This window comes from Branchiostoma floridae, chromosome 18, assembly GCF_000003815.2.
Source record: "Branchiostoma floridae strain S238N-H82 chromosome 18, Bfl_VNyyK, whole genome shotgun sequence".
Taxonomy (NCBI): Eukaryota; Metazoa; Chordata; class Leptocardii; order Amphioxiformes; family Branchiostomatidae; genus Branchiostoma; species Branchiostoma floridae.
In genome coordinates this window covers 13,258,049-13,283,052 of record NC_049996.1, presented here as the reverse complement: position 1 = coordinate 13,283,052, position 25,004 = coordinate 13,258,049, and the positions used below count along the sequence as shown (strand labels likewise).

General features: G+C 39.4%; 2 protein-coding genes across 2 annotated transcripts in view; one reads left to right on the top strand and one right to left on the bottom strand.

The window, feature by feature from the left end:
• LOC118405915 (bax inhibitor 1-like) overlaps window positions 1-25,004 on the bottom strand; it is a 50,816-nt gene that overhangs the window by 5,775 nt on the left and 20,037 nt on the right. Inside the window, exons 2-5 of the mRNA XM_035805768.1 lie at window positions 6,141-6,249; window positions 4,937-5,057; window positions 3,193-3,241; window positions 155-252 (exon numbers count right to left, since the gene is read on the bottom strand). Coding sequence (XP_035661661.1) covers window positions 155-252; window positions 3,193-3,241; window positions 4,937-5,057; window positions 6,141-6,249 — 377 coding nt within the window. The remainder of the gene's footprint in view (window positions 1-154; window positions 253-3,192; window positions 3,242-4,936; window positions 5,058-6,140; window positions 6,250-25,004) is intronic.
• Window positions 22,905-25,004, top strand: part of LOC118405913 (dipeptidyl aminopeptidase-like protein 6) — a 239,590-nt gene continuing 237,490 nt past the window's right edge. Inside the window, exon 1 of the mRNA XM_035805754.1 lies at window positions 22,905-23,030. Within this exon, the coding sequence (XP_035661647.1) occupies window positions 22,929-23,030 (102 nt within the window). The 5' untranslated portion in view covers window positions 22,905-22,928. The remainder of the gene's footprint in view (window positions 23,031-25,004) is intronic.

The window sequence follows — 25,004 nt, the reverse complement described above, 5'->3', positions numbered from 1 at the left end:
TGGATGTCTAACCTTCATCAATGTATCAACTTGAAGGTACATGTAAATGTGTAGAGATCTTGATGCATCATCTTACTTAAAGTGTTTCTCCTGCATAGTGTTTGAAATAGAAATATAGCCACTGTGAACACTGCTAAATAGTATATTGCCTTACCTCCGAGGAACAGGTAGTATCGGTTCTGTGCCCACAGAGCGCTCAGCGTGAAGCTCACAAACACCACAGTGGTGGCGATGAACGCAGTAGGAATGATGCTGGGGAACAAGACACAATCGCTTCAGACTTCAGATACAATTCAAATCAAAACAAGACCATAGCAAATTTGTCCATGTCAAAAGATACAAAAAAAGTTCTGCTGCAGTACCAAGGTCACACACCAGGGGGCCTAAAATTGATCGTAAACTTCGTCTTTGCAAATACCAAATATCATAACAATCAATTCAAAGGTTCTAGTGTTATGTTGACCACAAATAGCCGGAAACACAAACACACACACACACACAGACAGACAGACACCAAAAACTATACCGGGGTCCTCAATTTTTCATGGAGGTCTGTTTGACAAAATGTTGACAAACGCAAAACAATTGATGGTGACCTCTTCTTCAATTCTCTTTCCAAAACATAAAAAAATGAGTGAACATAATATTCTTTTTGGCAAATATTCTGAACTAGCTTTATTGCTATGCCGTGTTCTATCTAATATGCAATTGATTGACAAGCTTTGTGTCAGTGTAAATCATAAATCAATCAAATAGACTCAAAAATCGTGTGTAGAGTCCATTCCAAGACACCGTGCGGATGTTTGTTGCCATTGTTTAGAATTGATTTTAAAGTTTTGTAATTATATGTCTAGGACATTTGATACTTCAGAAATATTTTTAACACTGTTTCAACTTTATAAATATTTCCCTGGTCCTGTAAAACTTTGGAAATATTCATGGTGTGGAATTGGATACTTCTAATGGTTTCTAAATAATGATAACAGCATTCTACCATTATTTACCATTTTCTACCATTTTTTGTAAATGGTTCGGTGGGCTGGGAAGATAGCAATTCACACATCCTTGCAAAGTATGGTTGGGTGCCATGCAACAATGGCCCACCACAAAGGATCCACCAGTGCCCAGCAGTAAAATCTAAAAATATACAGATGCAACAATAGGGCTTACTTTTATGGGGGCAATAAACTAATTTTACCATTTGGCCAGGTTTACCATTTTTTGTAAATATTTGTAAATGTGAAATAATCACAGAGGGGTTTCACAATTATTCTAAATAAAGATATTTTTGTACAGTTACTTTCAAAATGTTTCTAAAATCTTCAAAGAAATTCAAATAAAAGAGTATTTTCTTAGTCAATTTTTTGAAAATAATTTAATTATTGTGGCTCAGATATTCTTTTATTCAAAATAATTCAGACTAATTATGAATATCGCCTAAAGGCCCTCATGGTGTCTTGGAATGGACTCTATCAAACATTTTTCTATCTTATTTTCTATGCTTTCATACGTTTTAGGGTGTCCAGAATCCATATATCAAGTCTGCACAGCCAGAAATAAGAGATGGAGAAGGCCTATCCCAATTATATTATAACATGCTAACCAATGTATCACACATTGCGTTCTTCAACTTGTCCACTTCCAAGCATTTGTCGCACAGCCAACTATACATCATAACTGGTGTACAATTACTCAGGCTATAAAAAACCATTCTGTGTTTTAGGTTACTCAAACGACCCTAGCAAAAACCTGCCGACCCCAGCCATTTTTCCACTGCTAGCGCTGGCAAGGGACAGAAAACTTTTGACCTGACTTCTGAGTGATGACAATGTTGAAGAATTGTTTTCCAACATATTCTTCTAGTAATTTCTGTTCTAATAGAAAAATGAGCTTGCAAAATTTAAATTCTGTAAGTAGCTATACTATGTTGAAAATGCCAGCATGCTAGCTAGTTGAAATCAAGAAGGAAAAAGAACAATTTCAAAGAGAATACTTTAGCTCAGGGTTGTAGCCAGCCTGAAATCATTTTCAGTTCCCTTTATTTTTAATCGTATCGAGCAGCGAAGCCGCAACGTTCCTAGGGGATCGGGGGGCATACAAATCTAGCCCCTTTGAAACACTATTTCCTGCATTTTGAGGTGTAAATTTTGCTGGTATACTAAAGCTGTTCAACGGCATCTGTTATGGTGAAAAATTACACAAGGGAGACAATTTAATTATATCTATACATTTTTGTCCATCACAGAGGGCCAGTATTGGCAAAATTTTTTTACGTCCATTGCAACAAAATTCCGTCAAAGGACGGAAGGATGGGTGCTGGCTACAACCCTGCCTTAGCTACTGTAATCTGACAACATTTTTTCCCAGGCCTCATGACAAATAGGATCGGGACACCATTCAGAGCCATCACATTAAACTGTCAGAGATGCCTCTCCAGACACAGTTTCCAATTACTACAGCTTGGCTTGGGATAGACGCAATCATAGTCTAGATCAGGAGGTGGGAGAAAGGTGCCAATCACATTTCAGACCTGGTGTCAGACTGATACTATAATTATAGAACCGATAAGGCCATGTAGAGTATGAATAACATTTTCTTACTCATCAATTTTTTTCCCCTTCCAAAAAAAGGTTTTTGACCGTGCTGTAAATTGTGCAAAACAGCTACGAAATGAGCACATACATGTCATAAACTGACAAAATTGTAAAAATTGGAAATGAATACTGATGTCGTAGAATGCAAAAAAAGACAATTCCAAAATCAAGGTCGATGTGAAAGAAAGTTTCAAAAATGAAGAATCTAAGCATCATGAACTAGAAACTTTATTATGGTGATATTTCCAACTTTATATCATTGGGTAGCTCAACAACAAAATATAATTCATCGGATTTCCCAAGTTTTTACAGTGACTAAAAAACCTGAAAACACAAACACACAAGCACAGGCACACCATAACCAATTCTCTAGTTTTCCTGGAGGTTAATAATTAATAATGATAGTACATTACACGTTGTTCAGGAACACTTTTTTTTTCAGTTTCTGGAAACGCACTCTCGTTTGCTCTTCAGTTCTCCAATATTGTATTTGGCTCAGAATATAATACCTTTTCTGATTCACCCACAGAAGTCTGGACTACCCAGCAGTCAGAAACACAAAAATTATATAATAAAAATTATCATATAATAATAATACCTTGGGTCAATCTGAATAACCTGATCCATCAGGGGGCCAAGGCCAAGACCTGCAAAAAAAAGTGAAAGACAAATATTTTACAACTAACAAGTTACATAATAACAGACTCTGTATATTCTACATTTAATTTAGATATTCTACATAATTATGGAAATGGTAGTTTTCAAAGTGATTGGGAAAACTTTTTTGCAATGCCCATTTTTCTTTTTACATGTATTTGACTGCACATATTGCTCCAAATACTTTATTTTACAACAATGACAGCAATTTTGCCGCTGATGGCACCCCATACCTTACGTCTTATTGCTGGTGAAGTACCCTCATTAACCTATTTTCTTGTGCTAAATGACACTTATAAACAGACAAGGGTTCTTATATCACTGTGAAAATGTAGTTTAAAAGCTGCAATAGAGTCGGAATGATTGTGTCCCTAACTTAAGTGATAGTGAGAGATGGGATCTGAGATTGCTGGGAATGAAAGATCCTCTCTCTCAAGCACAGGCTATTCAGAAAATCAATAGAAAAAAAAAACAACTAAGGATATCTGACTGTAGATTGGTGTTCATGAAAGCAGTTAGCATTAGGGTTCAGGGTACTGGTTTGGTGTATTGGTATAATACCGGCTTTTCTTATTGGACCGGTCCAGAAAAACCGGACCTGAAAAAGTTCAGTGGACGGGATGTTGGACCTATTGGAAAATGAACAATTAAATAATAAGGCATTCACATGTTTGAGGGCTTACCGGCCGAAGAAAATAACAAGGCTGAAGTAGAGTAGAGTCTATAGTCATTTGTACCAAGTTTTACAATCAACCGTACAGAGTCAGTTAGCTTTGTGGGAGTCCAATACTCCACCAAACAGATTTCTTTGTTGCAAAACGTACCATTGTTTTGAATACCGTATATACACAAGAATTCCGGACCTGGACCTGATCGGCTGGACCTGAACCAGACCTGGACCTGAATCTTCTGTACTGGTACCCAGCCCTAGTTAGCATTGAATACACTCTTTTCTTTCAAGGTGTCGCGTAACAATAGGGTGTTCAGTTCAAAGCCTGGTGGTCCTAGATTTGAGTCCCAATATTGCACAGTATATATCCAGTGATCTGCTTCTGATGCATAGCAAACCAGGTTGTATTGAAAAGTACAACTTAGCTTTATTTGAACCACTCACACTGGCATAGGCCCCTACTCTTCATATGTGTAATGGGTTCCTTAACGTGCTCAAGGTATGGACCTACATTAAACGTCCTTACTAAGGAATACACATGTATGCCTAACTGAAGCTACTACTCTTTTCCATCTGCATGAGCAAAGTGAGAAATTTGGCCTCAAGTGCTTTTCCTAAGGGCACTACACTGAGTGTATGTTAGGGGATTCAAACCAAGAACCTCTGGGTTCTGGGTCAACCACCCTGCCATTATGCCACCACATGTGTGAATTTCCCCAATTCCCAATGAATATGAAGTATTGGCATAATGCAGCTATGTTTGTCAGTGGAAATACATGCACTGCACTGCCAGGTCAAAGAGCAGTACAGTAGAAGCCTGTTAATTGCACAACGGATAAACGCAAACTTCTGATAACTGCACGGAATCCCCAAATCCAAATTCGGTTCAGTCCAGCTAGATAACTTCGCATTATTACACCAGCCGGAAAAAATGCACAAATTCACTGGCAAAAAAGCCGTGCAATTAAGCAGCTTCAACTGTATGCATTGCGTAATGGGTTGAAGTGTGCCATACCGACACAGAAGGCGAACCCTCCCATGATACCGAGGCGCTTGAGCTGGTTGGCGGGAGCGTTTTCCGTCACACCCAGCCAGATCAGCAGGCCGATGGAGGCGATAGCAGACAGGAAACCTCCCTGGAGGAACAGAGTTACCAGGTGATCAAAATGAATAAGGTATCAGACTCACCAAGAAATAACAGTTAAAGATGCATAACTCAGACTAGAAAGGCCACATTTCTTAAGAAAATGCAGGATGTTTCCGAAGGGGAGAAAAAAGAAAAATCGTCAGAAAAGAAACTAGAAACTTTCTTGTAACATTTTGGCAAAAATGCAGTAAGTCTTTCCCGTGGCCTTTTGACAAACCACACGTTTCACCGGGCTGGTGGTGATGTCATCACCCAGTTTTGAGTTTTGATTGGCTGCCGCCCTTTTCTAAGTTTTGACCTGAGTTTTGATTGGCTAAATTTGGAAGTAAATTGGAACCCCTACAAAAACAAAAAGTTTACCTTTGGAAACTTTATAATAAAGTACATTTCAGCACTAAGGACAGGACCTAGTACATGTTACATAGTTATGTAGGTGCTGTCCTTAGTGCTGAAGTAGCTATATTAAGTTATAGTTTAAGTTTAGTTTATCTATAATGTCATTTACAAACACAAATGAACTTTCATGCTAAGTATCTAGTATATGTTATACATATCCTATAATCAATTCAAGGTTCTCTTTTAACAGAGCACCTTTGAAGCTTCTTGAATTGCATAGCTTGAAGTTCAAACCTACATGTTGTATATCTCCTCCATTCATATAACTAATGTTACATGTTTAAAAGAATATTGAGTATTGAGTGAACTGAATCATGTGGAGTATGATCTAGTGTGCTACAATTAAAATAGGTTCAGTATATGTTTCTTTTAGATCTTGGTCAAAGTGATCCAACAAATGAATTAGGAAATTATGTAAAAAAAATGGACATGTACTGAGTCTTGTATTTTTGATATCAAATCGTAATAATACAGAATGATATACATTTCAAAAGCAAAAAAAAAAAAAAAAACTGAACAAAGAAGTGAAATTTTCAAATGAATTCTTACATCAACAATTGAAAAGCATTGAACTGTTCACATAGTGTAATCTGACACAGGCATAATATATAAATTTTCGGTCTTTTAACAATGCATGTTTTCTTTCCAGGTGCAGGTTTAAGTGATGTATGCACACCTGTATAAATCCAGTCATCAGGTGGACATAGGCACCTGCTGCAGCTGCAAGCATGGCGATGGCCAGGCTGGAGTACACCTTTTTCAGGTGCTCCTTCACAGGCTTCTCCCTGAGAAAAAAAGAATAAGACATTTGTTACCGAATTTAATCCATTCAATGTGTATTCACTACAGCAGGTTGCACAGTTTTCTAGTATACATAATTGGTTGTTAATACATCTTGTCTAAAGGAAAAAGAATGGGAGAGAACCAAGCCACATCAAAGCCACATCAAAGCCGATTCTGTGTCTCGGTATCTAAACTTTACATTTGGGACTGCATCTGTAAAGCCCCCTTCATATGAGAGCACGAAGGAGCCGGAATGCCGTCAGAATGAAACTGTTTTTCAATTCCTGGCAATTCGTACTGTATTCTTAACATTCTTACTGCAGATATCCCTGTTCTTCTGGCTGGCTCGAAAGTTTTTGACATGTTAAAACTGTCGAGGTGCATTCAAAGTGGAGAAATATCGAATGGCATTCATAGTGGATTCTAAGTGGATTCTAACTATTCTAACTGCAGTCTGACCGCATTCATCGGCATTCCAACATTATTCGAAACATTCTTATCTCATTCGATGGAGAAATCGAAACGGCAAGCCATCTTGAATCTTTCGTATGTGGCCAAAAGAATATCTGGAATGTAGTCGGAACATCTAGAACACACTACGAATGCACAGGAATAGAAAAAAATTATCATTCTGACGGCATTCTGGCTCATTCCTTCTTGTGTGAAGGGGATTTAAGGCCCATTTGGAATTCCCACCCGGACGGCCCAGATTGTGGCACGAATTTTGCAGATAATTCATTCTGGCTGTTTCTGCTTGATTCCTGCTGATTTGGTTTCAGTGTGAAGGTCCTATAAGCAGTGACGCCTATGTACAATGTTTGCTACAGTTAACAACGTGAACCAGTCAGAGTTGCCCTGAAGAAGGTGACAGACGGTCACCAAAACACCAGACTCTGTTGAATTTAACACTTAATATTTGTATACAAAGTTTATCATTCAGTGACTTATCAACCTGATATAACAGTAAAGAGAAGATTGTCTGACTTACAAAACTCAATATCTTCTAAAATATTAGTCACTGTACTCTACATGTAGCTATACAAAAAACATGTATCTACTAAAACCCTTGTAAAAACATCTATATTATTATGTAGCATGATGTTTAGTGTCTCATTTTATGGGCCAGATGTACACTGGATGAAATTAGAAATTACGACCATTGTTTATTCATAATCTACCAATCCTTGAGCACGTAGCATGATAAATTTGCACGCCATACACCTGACTTGTGCAGAGTGTTATACCAGGTAATATCCAGGTGTGACTGAAGAAAAGTCTGACAGGTGAGACCCTATAGTTCTTTCTAGAATTATGTCCTAACCTGTTGAGCAGGTATTCAAAGTATCAGTTCAACAAAATTACCTTCACCAAGAAGGTTATGTTTTTGGTTGTGCTATGGTGCAGTGGCTGTTACCCTCTACAATGCTGCAGTGGAACAGTTTAAAATCTAGACAGTGGATTGATATTTGGTATAGTATTAGGTGGGTTGGTGTATTTGGGGGCTCAAATCTTAAAGCTTTCCAACAGTGCTGAGGCGGAACTTCAAAGTTTGAGATTCTAAAAGTGCTTTAAATTTATATTTGATTTTTGAGTGGTGGATAGCTCTGATGACAGGGAGTAAATGCTGTTCCATGCAGCTTGGGCCACCTAGCAATTGCAACTTGTTTAAAACTGCAGTGGACTTTTTGTTGGAAACTATGCAGGAGAATAACTCATTCAGAAACAGAGGTGTATGAGTTTTCATTGTTTATGGCATGTATTTGCATTTAGGCCACATCGACATAATTCTATGGATGGCATCCGTGCATGCCTTGATTTTTGCCTGACCTTTTAAAAAAAAACTGTAGACACATATCACCCAATAGCATCCCTGGTTAATCTGAATTTTATGCTGGCTAGAGGAACTGGCCTCCAGGGTAGGCCAGGGCACAGGGCCACAGTGCCTGTTTCCCTCTTTAAACAAGAAGTGCAACAAAAACATTATTGAAATTTACCTCCAGATGAGAATTTACCTCCACACTGTGTCATACAGTCTTACTGGAGGTAAGCATAAGACAAACCAAATATGGAAAAAAATGGACTGGATGTTTAGACCTGTGGTGTAGTGACATCTTTTTGCTGGATTTTCACCCTCGTGCATTAATTTTGTGTTCCCCATGCATACATCTAGGATTAGAATGCATAGAATTAAGTCAGTGTGGCCTTATGATTACAATGTACAAGGTACTAGCATACCTTAGAATTGTAATGACTCAGAAGGAATCAAAAATTTGAATAGTTTCTTACTCAACATGTACGAACGAACGAACTTAAGGAAGGCACAGTGAGTAACAGACTTATTAGCAGGAAAAACAAGGTATAAAATCTACAATTCCCATTATCAAATTTTGGGGGACAAACTGGTAGCAATATCTTCTTGTGGTGTGGTTTTAAAAAACAGTCTTTAAGTTATTAGTGCCTAAATCCTTTACCGACTTGCCCACGACCTTTACTTTCCTTTTCATGTTCCAGAATCTAGTGATTTATGCATGGCTTAGCCCCACAAAAGTGCTCTACAATATTATATTAAGGTTCAAGGGCAGGTGCAATCAAATTAACAAGTTCAGATGTTGCCTCAACACAAGATTTCTTCCAGCATTTCAGGCTTTCATTGTTCAAAGTTGTAGAAAGGACTGGATAAATTGGTCAGTTAACCTAAATATAGGCTGCTTATTGCCATGTTTATTATTAATAAAGTAATAAATCATAAGGCCCATCTCTGCAGACTCTTAGGTACAGTTTGGTGCGTTAGGATTCAAAATCGGCACTTATTTCTTGAATGCTTTCTTTACACCCCATTTGCTCAGAAATCTGGACTGCTCTCATTTTTCATGTCACCCAATGCATGCAGTGTTAAGGACTACTGTGAATGCATCTAAGTTCGCAGGGATTTAATTTCGGGGTAGCGAGAAAAGCACTTTTCGCGGTGGTTTTAAGTTTGCGGTAGCACCCATGATGCACTGTAGTCTCTTTCATCCATGGAAAAATGTTTGCAGTTGTTTTAAGTTTGCCGTAAAAAGGCCACCGCGAACATTAAACCCCCGCGAAAGTTTCTGCATTACAGTATATATGGCCTCCTTCGGATAGGGACTACCAACCCTACAAATAAGCTGACAATTTCATGTCTTTGCCATGCAGGTTTAAGTTTGTGGTAGCACCATGCATATGTACTGTAGTCTCTTACTGCCAGGGAAAAACATGTGAAGCGGCCACCGTGAAAACCGCGAACATTAAACCCCCGCGAAAGTTTCTGCATATTTACAGTATTATATGGCCTCCTTCGGATAGGGACTACCAACCCTACAAACAAGCTGACAATTTCATATCTTTGCCATGCAGGGGTGAGATACCCATTGTCATTAGTACAGCTCCACTTAACTGTCAGGGAAAGTTCAACACGACACTGATATATAGCTGTGGCTGATGAAATTCCATTAAATGGACAAAGCTATGGTTGCAAACACTTTGTACCTGATATTGGACATGGTCCAAGTACGTGAAAGGGGTACCAAATGGAAACAGTCCTATGATAGAATGGGTGTACTTCCAGGCAAAATTAGTAATTGGGCTGGAAAACCTTGTTGTCCTTCATGGCAACGATCAACAGTCCAAACTCATGGAAAACACTGGAGAAAAACACCCAGCAAAAAAGGAGATATCTCTTGTGTGTATCCTCTCTTTTTCCCTAGTCAGAGGGTTCCTAATGTTTGCTTTGGAGGATATACATGTATATCAGAAAGGTTTCCTTATCACCAATTAGAGACTGTGATTCCAATGTGTTTCTCATGAGTTTCATGGTAATCAATCACTCCTATAGGAAGAGAGCATAGCAGACAGCAGGCTGGCAGGTCCTTGTGTTTCTGTGGGTGGAGCAATTGGTCATGGATATTAGCTATGTTTTCCATTGGGTTTTACATGACATTGTGTATCCTTCAGTCATACATTTGAATCACAATAGAAAAGTGTCAAAGTATGTAACTGAGCTTTCACTAAAGAGGGTAATCTAAGACTATGAAGAGCATTTCACAACTAGAGTTCTGATACCTCATACCTTAGCATTGTCCAAAGGGAGAGGTTGTTCTAAACAAGGCAAGCTCATCTAACACGCACGAACAATGCAATCCGTCTATACCACAAACCCAGGCCAACCACTAGGCTAAAAGACAGGTCAGTTGACTGGTCAGTTGGTGCAGTGTGTGCTTGAATGCCACTATAAATTATAATAATGTGGAGTGAAATATGTACTAGCTTGGTCCCGACTGATGCAAATTGACGGATGATAATGACAAATACAGATGGGCTGTCATGGCTGATTACTTGTCAATATCTTTATTAGTTTGTAGTTTCCAGTTGGGTATAATACACAGAGAGTAAAAGTATTGCATAAGCTTTTTTGTGCTAAGGTAAGCAATCTTGCATGGGGTGCTCTCAGGGGGATCAGGGTTCTGCAGGTCACTACATAAATAAAGAGCAGTCTAATATGTCTTGACTTTGTTTGACCCTTGCCTTGGTCCCACTCTAGGAGAAAATTAAACCATTCCTAAGAGCAAGACTAGTGTAGTCTTAAAATCAATAAGAATGGTACAGTCCTTGATTGTCTTGGGGAAAGAGAAAAGAAGAAAGTAAGACATCTACCAAACAAAGAAAAGGTGGAAGATGGAAAGAGAGATAAATTAAAGTACAGATGTGGTAGAAGTGGGGTAAAAACTATGCAGGTAGGGCTGTAGGTCTAATAGTAATAGTCACACAATCTCTTGCTGCTACTAGTAGGGGCTAATTCTGCTTCTTTGCAGTATAGCCATTGAGAGAACCATTCTGATAACTTCACCAATAGGAGCTCAGGATTCTTTATCACCAGGACAATCTATCCAATAGGAGCTTAGGACTCTCTGTCACTATGGAAACCAGTTATCACCTGTAGGTTTAAAAAAATACATGAAAAAAATACCATCCTTTTATGCTGTTAGTAGTACTTGAAAATACTACTTTGGTGACTAAAATTACCAAAAAAAAAGGCATGTTTCATCTGGACCTGCCCAAAATTCAAACATCAACTGAGGATCTTAAAGCTATACTACGTAATATTTGGACAATAGAAAAAGAAGATTTCCCCTGTAGACTGTGTCTGGAGTGTGATGAACTCATTACCCCACCCCCTAGGGTGCCTACTGGTGGCTGTTGTTGTTGTCCAATTCGGGAGGACACTAGGTTACAGCGCGGATAGTGCGGAATTTTGTTTTGATGGGCTAATCCTTTGTAAGAGGGACAATACATGTGGGCACACCCTCAGTGTGGTCAGGATAGTCTTACTAGCAGTAGTCGCCCCGCAGGCATCAATAATGTCATTGATTCTACTAGTACACTTGGTAAGCATCAGTTCAAATAGTTTCAATATACAAAATTCAATCATCGTGACAATATTTCCTTGACAATCAGCAACCTCGCAGGTTCTGACAAAGGACAAAGTAGTCTTCTTCCTAGGAGTGTCGTCCCGCAGGCTCTAGTTCTCCCTAGGTAAGCACCACAATACTCAATATCACAATAATCTCCAGACAAAATACTTAACACATTGGACAGGACATCGTGCAGCAGTACATTTCAAGTTCGTAGGTCTTGCGGCATGACAGTTCAGTGGCCTTCCTGGAGCAAGTAGAGGCCCTTTTACAGTTCGGTCTGGTCACAGCAGAAGTTTTCGCCGGTGCTCATTCTCAAAAATTCACAGTTGGTGACGAGGGTAGCTGTGGTCGACACAGGTCGAGGTACACGCGGTCGGCGACGGACGGCGTCAGGGTGGAGTGGAGTCGGGCTCTGTCCACAGCGGCAGCGAGCGGAGACGGCTTGACACATGGTAGACGTTGTCGGGTGATCAGGCGGTTGGCCGATGGTCTCCGGGCGAGTCGGGCGACACGGTAGCGGGCAGAGGGCCTTAGGATGGTGTTTCATCACGGGTCCGGCCGCTCGAAAGCGGCATCCCACCGTTGGGCGCCAATGTAAGAGGGACGGAAGGACCAAAGACGGAGACACACAGACACACGTCACACTTGTACGACGATCAAGACAAGACTGACTTTATTTTGAATCACATTACTGGTCGCGTTCTGGCGGTTCTGGAACACCCTTCTCCGAACGGGGCCACCGCCCGTTCGAGCACGTCGAATTGTTGTTGTTTACTCCGAAGAAGGGTCGCCAGAGCGCGACAGTTACAATAAACAGATTCAAATACAATTACATAATATACGATACAATACAATACATAACACCTTTACGTGGCAAACGTGAAATAATGAAACAAAAGCGTCAAAAAGTGGTAGTAAATCTGAGATTTCTCAGTTCTAGAATATTTCAAATTTGAGCGCAAATAACTGCGTAGTATAGCTTTAACAGTTCCAACAAACAAACTCTGACAGAAACAGGACAGCCCTCAAGAGGTCAGTGATCCCTTCCCAGAGGTACCAGGGAAGGCACCATTTGCAAGCAACATTTTGGAACACAAAATACATATTATGTCAAGCTGTCCCCTCTACAACCGCGAAAGAAGGGAGCTCTTCATAATTAAAGAGGCCACCAAATTCCATCTCAATCTCCGGACATTAAACATACAAGATAAAACTACCTTGAAGTTCCTCTTAACATAACATCACAAACCCCACATATTACAGAAAAGCAGGATTCTTTGTCATCCAATGTCTAAGAAAAAGAAGTCTATTCCAAGAAGTAAGAATTTAGAGTCATAATTAACGTTACAGTGTAAGTATAAAACGATAGTTCACCTTTCTCCGTTCACTTGGGTAACCTATGTCCATTGTTTTCAAAAGTAGGGTATTTAGGGCTATCATGCCATCGAAAAGTGAGTTCAAACTGCTATATTTTAAAATATTACAATATGAATCAACCGTTAGTCAACTCAATATCTCTAAATGTGCTGTTTTGAAAAACAACGGATATAAGTTACCCCACGGATAAAGGCGAAGTAGCGTTACACAATATGCCATAATTGTTTTCCATTGTTTGTCCATTTCCCATTATCATGCAAATAGCCTTCAGGTATAAGAATTTCAGCATAATTTGAAGGATCAATGAGTAGTAAACAACTTGTGGAAGTTAGGGCAGACCTACATCTGTACATCTCCAATTCCCCATAGATGGTCGATGCCCCCCTTCATGACAGCCCCATTGGTGATCCATCGATCATGGGTAATATTCCCCCGCCACAGATAATCACAACACAAAGACTCCCAAGGAACACCCAGCCGTTCCATCGCATGCCAAACGATCGATACGTCCTGGTCGCCTCTCTTCAACTTTCTCCTGACCAGTCTCTTTAGCCCACCCTGTGAGATGTGCACTGGTGGACAGCACTACTGAAACAATGTGGACTACATTTGTCTGGTGCTGACACATTGGATGACTGAGTGTGCGTTATCTGAAAGCCTTTCAGGTGGGTGCATAGTAGGGACATTACCAACATAATGTGAACTACAAACCTTTATATGCCTGGCCTTGATTCATGAATGTTTAATGTATGGCATTTACAATGCTTTATGTCAGGAATATTTGGAGGACAAGAGACCATTATATTATATAATCTATCCAAAAGGTAACTTGCATTTTACATTATGGATTGTGTAGTGATTTTATGATTGCCTAATATTGTTGCTAAATTGATTAGTCAAATTTAGGGATATGTTGGCTTTATCATTAGAGCTATACCTACCCACATAATGTACAATATGTATTTTTCTAACCATTCACATGTTGCCTGGCCTAGTGAACAATACAAATTGCAGAACAAAAGGCTAACTCAGTAGTAGGGAGGTTAATTAACGGACACCCGCCTTTCCACTAAAATACACATTGCATTCTTCAATTTCTTGTCCTTGGAACCTTTCTTGTGTAAATCGTTATTTGTCTTAAGTTTTTTTAGGTCAAATATATCGTATCATTCTTAGATCAAAGATATTGTATTATCAGTGAAGAGATATACTTAACATTTATGTGCTAAAGATATAAGTTTGTTTGCATAAATGTAAATAGAGTAAAATTAATGATTTGCATATAAAGTGCTGTAACTGCTCTAGTCACTATGTGTATTTATGCCATGCGTATACCTGGGCCTGACAGTCATCTGACCAAAACAATGACCATGTGTCATACCTGGGCCTGACGGTCAATATTGTGACCAATACAATGACCATGTGTCATACCTGGGCCGCGATAACGTTTGATAAATGTGTTCCGGACCGAGTGATAATTTTCCATATCACACGTGGGGCTTCTAAGTTGTATCACACAGGCTTCCATTGATTAAATAGAAGGCAGTAAACGCCCAAGTTCTTTTGTTCAAATTTTTCTTAAATTCTTACATGTAAAGAATCAAGTTGTTGGTGCAGTTTGAAACAAAGAAGGTGAAGTTCAAAAATAGGTTCTCTAGCAGAATTCCAAGGTACTGCAGTGGAACCTCTGGCTTTGATGTCTCATGTTCTGGACATGCTGTGGTTGTGCATTTGGAGTGGTGGGTAGCTCTTGGGGCAGAGAGTAAGTGCTGTAAGTTGGGGCCCCCTAGTGGTTTGTTTGGACTGCAGGGACCAACTTTGTTCAAAGCTTTCAACAAGAATATCTGAAGGTATAGACTGATAATGTCATAATGACTGGTATGTACCTGGACATATTGAAACACTCCAGTTTTAAACTTCTTTTGCATTTACCAGTATGTACACAATAATTGTGAAGTGTTTAGTAGCATGTTGGAAGTATCAGTTCATTATGAGCTGAGCAAGTAAGTGAATGAATTAGGCTACAAATCAAATAGCACTCCATTTAATTGGTAAACCAATCAGGCTTTAATTTCCTTTCTTCTACAATAGGCGCTTTTTATCGTTGGCGTGTCACGTAGACTGATTGCTTCTGGACGCTGAACCAACCTCCTAGCTCTGATTTCATGAGGATTTATTACACCAGGGCTAAAGATATCTCTCTACGTAACAGCTTTTGTGAAGATGTGCCCATATACCCATACGCAGCCCTTGATGTGTCTAGAAGTTATTTATTAGCCAATATAATGGAATCTATGCCATCAGATATGCTGTTCTCCTGTACAGAGGGCCAGTCATTGGTCAACAGCTAATAGAATTATGTCTGAGTGATTGACATGTATACTCTCATACAGATTGTTAAGTTTTTCAGAAGCAAAGACCTTTAAAAATACTGAGGATAAATTTACTTTATAATTAATATATAAATGTCAATGGGAGAAGTGTTGAGCACCAAAAAAGTTTGAAGCCTCATTCCTTTAGGGAATTTGAACAAGATTTTTTTTCTCTGACATTAGACACCAACGAAGGATGATCATTAAGCTCTGAGTCTCACCAAGAAAAAAGGTGCGCAACTCAAATTCTTGGTTTTAAGCCTTTACATGATAGCCTGGGTACCATCCGGAAAGTAGTTCGCTTCAGCGTTCATCATCAATATATACCATATACAGTCGCTTCTAGTTCTATAGCTCTGACATTCATTATACACTGTATATATCGCTTCTCTGTGTTTCCGTCTGGGAAACGCGGACCATCTCGTCTGGAATTGTCCAAATTTTGGAGGCAGGCGCCGATCGGTCCCTACAAATGAGGAAATTTTGGAATGGGTTCAAACGCTCATTCGAACAGACGTTCCAACACTGGACAAGCCCTCCGTCCGCTTGCGGGAGGGCTGTTGTCATCGAACGAGCGCACTAGAACCTATTCCTTGATTCGTTCATTAACTGGCATCACCACCAAACGGTTTGAATTTGCAAGTCTCCAGACGGATAGCAGAAGCGAACATAGGAGCAAACTACTATCTGGATGGTACCCAGGCTACTTACATGACATGTCTACCAATATGAGCCCACCTATTGTCATGTCATAAATTAAAGTCCTACTCTATGATAAATGGATTGGGCCTTTAGGTGAAAAGCACATTAGGACCTGTCATATTTTACCACAGGTGTTCATTGTATTACTGCTCAGGTAACCTTTTAATGGCAGGTGGGAAAGTATTCCCTAAGGTGCAAACTATGCTCTTCTCAACCTATATAGTATTACACACCTTCTAGCTGTATATGGTCACGCACATACATGGCAAGCTTCTTCCAGACAACCTAAAGGTGTGTACAGCATGATATATGATAATTGTATCAAGACGCACCTACTACTACTACAGCAACTATAACCTATCCATAGGAATGTATTTATTTTTTATATAATGTAAGACATTCACAATCGTTACGTCACTAATTCGATCTAGTGGAGTTACTGTAAATGCAGGAACTTTTGCCGTGGTTTAATGTTTGCTCTTTTTGCGGTGGCCGCTTCACCGTGCACTTAAAACCACCGCGAACATTTTTTCATGGCAGTAAGAGACAATAGTACATCATTGCTATCGCAAACTTTAGACCACCACGAAAAGCTCTTTTTCCTGCTACCACGAAATTAAATCCCCGCAAACTTGAATACATATTTACATATATAGTGTAAAGACACTAAGATGACTGACTAACCCAATAAGAGAATTAGGGGTTATATATGAAGACTGCTTTTATTTTTTTTTCACAGGTGATTACTTTAAACAATAGGGATCCATGTAATAAAATAGCGGTTCTAAAGCGATAGTAAGGCGCTATTTTGCGATAGTTGAGCGATGTTTAAAGAACAATGCCTACTGAGAAGCGATAACAGCCTATCGCCTTTGTCCGTTAGCGATAGGGTAGGGATTTTTGGCTCTACTAGTGTTTGGTTAGGACCAAATGGTTGTGATCCACTCACACAGGAATGGACCTATATTCTTTTCAATAAGTGTAGTTGGTCTTAACGTGCTTAAGGTGTGGCTTAAGGCGCACTCCCATTGCACTTGTGTCAAGCTTGTGTCATTGTGGGGTTCATTCACTGCATCACTGTTTTGTTATTTTCTCTGATTTTTTATAATTTAGATATTGCGTCATATGTAAAAATATGACTTAGAAGAGGACAAAATACACAAAAGTAAGAAAATTTATTTTTTTAACTCTGAAATTCATTGAGAATCTTTTGAACCCCGCAGTGACGCAAGGTTGACGCAAGTGCAGTGAGAGTGCGCCTTTATCTCAAACAGAGGACCTCCGTTTAACGTCCTAGTATCTGCCATTATGCCATGACCTCATTTAAATGAAATCAGAGCAAACTAAAGATTATAGCCTAGCATTGCCTGACATCTGCTAGTTGAGATAATACTGTAAATGCATTTAAGTTCGTGGGATTTATTTTTGCGGTAGCGGAAAAAAGGACTTTTCGCGATGGTTTATTTCAAGTTTACGGTAGCACCATGCACTACAGTCGCTTACTGCCATGGAAAAATGTTCGCAGTGGTTTTAAGTTTGCGGTGAAGCGGCCATTGCGAAAACCGCAAATATTAAAGCACCACGAAAGTTTCTGCATTTACTGCTACTGTTTATCTGTTGATTCTACATTATGCAGATTAATTGACTGATTGCCTATTACAATACCACAAATCAATAGGCTTGATATTTAACTTTATGCTGTATGCATAATTGGCCAATGAGTCTACTAATTACTACAGTCAAAGCTGTCATGCTAATACTGATGAACATTACAGGGCTCGAAATACTTTTTTCCGCATACCTGCACCTGTGCAGGTAATATTTAAGATAACCTGCACCAGACAAACTTTACCTGCACCTTCTGAATTTAAGAAGTATGGATCATACTAAAATCGTTCAGGAACCATTGCTATTTTTTTCTTTTATGCTAAAATATTAAGTGGTAACAGTTAATGCAGCTAATAACAATCCAAAATACACCTACATCACAGGACATTTATGTATATTTAAAACCCAGTACATGGACCAGTGCAGGTTAGGTGCAGGTAGACACCAGAAATACCAGCACAGCTCCAATTTTACCTGCACTAACCTGCATATACAGGTCATTCGAGCTCTGTACTATAGGAAAACCCTTTTTTTAAATGGTCTCATTCATTTTGATACAGATTAATAGGAACCATCTTTCCTCAGTCCCTTGACTGGTAATATAATGCTGACTACAGGTTTGACATAAGAGTTAGACCATGATTGATGTTAATTTGATTATGTAGATGACATCCTCTGGGAACCCTAAAACTAATGTGAGTGTGCAGAAAAAAATTTGGCTGAAAAAAAAAAGTGGCTTTCATTATTAAATCTAAGTGGTCAGGATGGTTGAATTGATGACTATTATAAAACACACAGAGTTTGGTATACAGAAGAATAAAATTTATTTTTTTATCTTATTTTTTGTGAACACACCAAAATTGATGCACAAGCTGTAATCCACAATGAAAAAAAACATATTGGCCTTAATAAAAAATTGCAAAATAAGGGTTATAGAAGGCTATCTTAAGGGAATAGAATCAGGTTAATTGATATGCTCTTAAGGCCCCATTATAGCATTAGAAAGTCTGAGAAATAAAGAGGGACTGACTTATGGCAAGTTGAACCTACCAAATTATTTACAAGTAAATGTACAAATATGTAACAGTTGTTCTGCTGTATGAGCTAGGGATGTACTGTAAATGCAGAAACTTTTGCGGTGGTTTAATGTTAGGGGTTTTCACAGTGGCCGCTTCACCGCAAACTTAAAACCGCGGCGAACATTTTTCCATGACAGTAAGAGACTACAGTGCATGGTGCTACCGCAAAATTAAAACCACCGCGAAATGTCCCTTTATCCGCTACCGCTAAATTAAATCCCCGCGAACTTGGATGCATTTACAGTATATCGGATCTGTGTATTCATACAGTGCCACAAAAATCACGGAAACACCACATCTCAATTTACTGAATACAGTATATAGGTACAAGATCAGGTCCGTACAAGAACCTAAACCTAAACCACTACCTGAACCGCTACCGCTGATATTACATTTAAGCACACATCACTTAGTCTAGTATGAACACATTAGAAAGCTTCAAACTATATTTACCATTTCTGCGTGTGAAGCCATACTGGTTTGAATATATGGATAACATCCTCTGATAAAGCCCTAAGTTAGCTCACATTACAAGTACTAAGACATTAAAAAAATCCATCCAGGCATTCTCAAGATATCTTCTTCACAGAAGGACAGACAAACCAGCTCCCCAAAACACCACCTGCTTTGCGAGGGAAAAATAGGTGAACCCATCCAACATGTTTTATATCGTAATGATTAATTCATACAAAGTGGCACATGCGAGTGGTTATTTGAGTACGTTTTATAACAAGAAGAGATGTTCTAGGACATTAGTATTCATTTCCAATACTATTTTTTGCAACTTGGGGCATATTTTGCTTATCTTAAAGTTCTAGGGGCATGTCAGAATAGAGGCCTACCTCTCAGTAATTAAACGATTAGGTGACAGTGTCTATCTATTGCAGGGCCCTAGGTTGATTTTAAGTGTGAGTTGAACAATCTGGAGGACCAGCTGTGCCCCAGGAAGTCATATAGTTTGTCAAAAAGTGTGTGTGTGTGTGGGGGGGGGGGGGGGGGGTAAACTACAGTTTTTCCAATTGGGCCGTAGCAATATTAACATTGGAAGCTCTACGCACTAGTAGATGAGAAGACATACTGTATGTTCTAAAACCTACCATCCAAGTTGTATCCGGTATCCTGGGAGTAGCAAAACAGATGACTAGTTGACTCCAAGTTCACATGAAAAGTTCAAGAGACATACCTTGGGAAATCTACCGGAATATAAAGTTTAACCTAACACCAAAATTGGGGAGAGGGCTCTTACATGTTAGTATTACTATTAGGCTAGACCGCACCTCTGATTTAAAACAGAACCAATTGCTGTGTTCATGAAAACGAATAAAAAATTCATTTTTCTTTCTTCCACATGGAGGATAGAAGGATATAAAAACGACAGCATATACATAAAATATATTCTGCTTAACACATTAGGTTGCATGTGCAATCAAGAGGTTAGCGGCCCTGCATTTGAAACTTTCAAACTAGAAACTATGGGTTTGATTTGATATCAAAATAGACTAACATCTCTTCAAAACTAAGAAAGAAATGCCAAAATGCTAAAATCTCATACAAAATATATGGCCATTGTGAGATATACGAGTAATCCGCCATGTCTGCAATGGAGTAATCCTAATACGTGTCAAGTGCAATTTCCCACCACTGATTGTTTTGGATGCCAGCCAAGCTATCATGGACACAATCCACAAGGGTACGGTGCCAGACAGTATAACCAGTACTGTAAATTAATGCAAAGTAGAAACTGTCTCTGAGCTGTCATTGTCCCAAAGCTACGAATAATGAATAGGTTCTGTATAGGGGTGGGTGGGTACCGGTAACGGAAATTCAGGTCCAGGTTCGGTTCAGGTCCAGGTTCGGTTCAGGTCAGGGGATCAGGTCCAGGTTTGGACCTGAACCTGGACATAATTCGGTTTGTGAGAACTTGTGAATGTACGATACTCAAAACAATGGTCCATTTCACAACAAAGAAATCAGTTTTGTGGAGTTTTCGACTCCCACTGACGTTTTAGCATCGCAAAACTGCCACCGAGTACTATTGACTGTAAAACTTGGTACTTTAGATTCTACTCTACGTTCCCTCTTGTAATTTTCCTTGACCCACCCCAAAATGTGTGAATGCCTGATCATATAGTCCTATGTAGATCCAACATCCGGTCCACCAATCTTTTTCAGGTCTGTTTTTTCTGGACCGGTCCAATGATAACAGTTTTGTACCGGTGTGACAGCGATCTCGCCCCCCGGCGATCTCGCCCCCCCGGGGGGCGAGATCACTAGCGTTTTCGCCCCCCTTTAGCGTTTTCGCCCCCCCCCCCCCAAGAGCAGCTGGTTACTACATATTACAGGTGCGCTACCTGGTACTATACTGCACCTGGGGAGTAACGTGTATGGTGTGTTACCTGGTACCTTATGGCACCTTATTACCGTACCGTAAGATGCCTGTCATACCTCGAAAGTCGATACTATATTGTTCGGTGCAAACATGGCCTTTAAATGAAAAAGACAATTTTTGCAGCTGAGGTGGCATAAAAACAGTACTACTGCGAACGTATAAATCAACACCGTCTATGGTACGGAATACGTCAGCTATATGTTTTCAATTTGTCACAGTGTTTTCTTTCTTGTGCTGGAAACATTTCCAAAGCACTAACAAAAACACACATGAATAATAGTTTCTCATTATAAACACTATCTACGCAAGTTGATATAGCTGTTGCTAAATGCTACACAAACACTGGTAAAGTACCAGTCTTAAGAAACACGGGTAAATGCATCAGTTCCTAAATACTAGAAAAAACAGTCATGTTGGAGGTGAAGATATCCCTTGGCCAGGTGCATATACCAAAATGTGCGTTATTCTAATTAGTACCTATTATTTGCATAATTAATAAAGACATTACATAGTTCTTTTGTGGTCACTTCATGGTAGAGACTTCATATTGGAGATATATAGGTTGTTTGAGGACAGGTGAATACAATGAAATACATCTTATGTCAAGACTCAGGTATATGCAATAATGGGAATACAAGGGACCCAACCCTCCTTGTCTGAAACAAGTTCAACTATCTTATTACCATGTAATTACGTTAATATTGATACTATGAATGGAGTTATGTATCAAACTCGTGTACTTATATCATTCTGAAACTGCATTTTGTGATTTATACCAATCAACTTCTAAAATGTCATGTAAACCCGTTTTTTTTGGGGGGGGGGGCGAAATTGCTAAAGGGGGGCGAGGTAGGGGGGCGAGATCACTAGCCGGGGAGGGCGAGATCGCTAGCGATTTCGCCCCCGGGGGGCGAGATCGCTAGTGATTTCGCCCCCGGGGGGGCGAGATCACGGGGGGGCGAGATCGCTGTCACACCGGTACACTGTATCAGTATACCGAGTACTAATATGCAGAAATGTTTGTGGCGGTCTTATGTTTGTTCCGTCTTTTCCCTGCATACACCAAGTCCTAGCGCTACATACTGTGGATTTTACAGTATCATGATATGTTGTCAGAGGCTCACTACAGCATAGACACATCTATACTAACAAAAGTAAAAATTGAACTCCAGACACTGAACATTGGATAAACATATACTATATATTAGATGAACGAGTGCTATGTATGCAGATATGGCTAGATCAGCCAGCATTCCCGAAAACTGACTGCTCTGTCCGTCTGTATCACCTTTTTTCTGTTACTGTACAGTATGATACTCGAGTAATCGTAAGCTCAAAACCTCTTGTGAAATAAAATCCACGCAAACTTAAATACATTTTCAGTACATTTGAAATCATCTTAATGTAGAAATTGTATCCTTTACTTTGTTTAATGAAAATCAGACTTAATATTAAGCAAATCTATAAGTGGTTGACGCTTAAGTGTTATTTTTCAGTTGGTTAATCGGACAACACTAATAACTGCCGTTTCAGCACCATAGACAGTATCTATGACAAAGTCTCCTTTAATGTCTATTTCATATTCATTCAAAGAAAACAGTTTTGTTTGACTTGAACTCTTGGGTGTGAACAGGGCCTTACAAATGTATGATATTTTCTCCACTAAAGATGATGTACTGACTCAGTTTTTGCAGAAGAAGAAGCTGACAGAAGACCATCATGCCACCCTTTCACATCGAGAAAAACCGTTGGAGGGCTCCAGTGGACAATGCCATTCAACTGGTCAAGCCAAAACAAGACGGCAGCACCACAGGAACTGAGGTGAGTAGCTTTTTTCACCTAAAACTATAAACTTTAGGTTTTTGACAAATACAATTTTTTTGTTAGAAGTCCTATCTGCAAATCACTTCATACAGGTACCTCCTAGAAGCAAGATTATTTTACCAAGTTGACATTAACTGATTTCTGGTTATTATAATAAGACCCTATGGCCTGAGGTAGCAATGGCCAATTGTATCTAACTCCTAAGAAATCAGAGAAAACAATAAAGGGATGGAATAACAATAAGCCTGTGAAAAGCTGTAAATGTTTACTGCGGTTTTATGTAGTTTTAGCGGACTGCTTCACTGCAAGAGAATGTTGTTTGTCTTTATCCCCCCCCTGTCGAAGCCTATGTGTGTATGGATTGCATTGTAACTTAAAGCTTGTAACTTCACACTTTATGTTTTTATTTGAATCTACATTTCTCCTGCCGAAAAAAAACAGCTTGCAATTTATCATTGACATCTAATTTCTAAAGCTATGAACATATCACTTTACAACAAGAGTTTGTCAGGCTTAGAGGTAGAACATCAATTTAGCTTAGACTCCAAATGGCTACCCAGTATACAGTGTCTTTCCAAAATTGATGGAACCAGCGTTACTTGATCGACAGTTATTTCCCTGGTGATGCGTCGTAGACAACAAATGGCTCCACACTACATTTAGATACTGAATGGACCAGGCCACAATATGTTACAATAAGTCTGACTAGAATGCTTCTCTAATAGGTCCATATGTTTCCATCACTGTCTGGGATATTGTTGTTATTATTATTTTGGGTGCCTGGGGGCTAAAGTGCGAACAGCTTACAATAGGCGGGGCAGAAATAATTTTTACACAACCGGTGCTTTATTCTCACCGACGTTACGGTGACCGTCTGTCACCTTCTTCAGGGCAATTCTGACTGGTTCACATAATTGTACTGCAGGACAGGTGTCCCAGGTCACAGTTCAGATGCGGTCACAAAACGTTAAGTCCTAACATACTTTTATATGTACAGTCAGCTGACTGTTGTACATTGTCCTGCAGTACAGTTATGCCCTGAAGAAGGTGACACGTTGGTGAGAATAAAGCATTGGTTGTGTAAAAAGAGTCACTCTCTTTATTTAGTGATGTACCAACCTGACGAAACTATTCAAGAATAGGCGAGGCTGAATGGCAAGGGTCTAGAGCCGCTGCTATTTGGCACTTTAACTCAGGTGACCTCAATACTACCATAGGTACTTCCAAAAAAACGGTCAAACAAAATATGTAGAACAGTAGGTTTTGAACCATTCATTCTGAGAGTTACCCCTGCTCTTTTTTATTAGTGTGGTGGGTTCTTTAATATGCTCAAGCTATGGCTTTAGTCAAACACATAATCCAAGAGATGGCCCTTTCTAAAGGTGGTAAGTTCCACCTGAGTGAAGTGAGGAAAGTTGTGTCAAGTGCCTTTCCTGTTGAGATGCACAATGATAAAAGGAATTTTAACAGATTCGAACCCAGGACCTCTGGGTTATGGGCCAAACAACCTAGACCCCTAGGCCACAAGTATCCACCTGTACAGTACATACTCAACTGTCCTGATTTTTAACCTTTACATCCTCTGGATGAACTAACCCCAGACCACCCCCCACCCCCAATGTTGTTGTGTGATGTTAAGGCTACACCATTTTTTATTTGTTGTTTCTCAGATTTCCAGACCGTATTTTTTCCGATTTGAAAAAAAACAAAACTTTTCAAATTGATGGTCACACCTTTTTTCACAGCCTCTCCTTTCTCAAATTAAGTATGGGCCTCAAATTCCAGTAGCTGTACATGCCTATTTTGGTAAATTTCCTTCAAACTTTGGACTTTGCTACCCCCTAAATTAACTGTTACTTAAGTAAGAACCTTGATCTCTCCTATACCCCCGACTTTTTGTAAAAAAAAAAATTTTCATTTTTTTTTTCGACCGACCGACCCAATTTTTTTCTGAAAAAACCTGACACAACA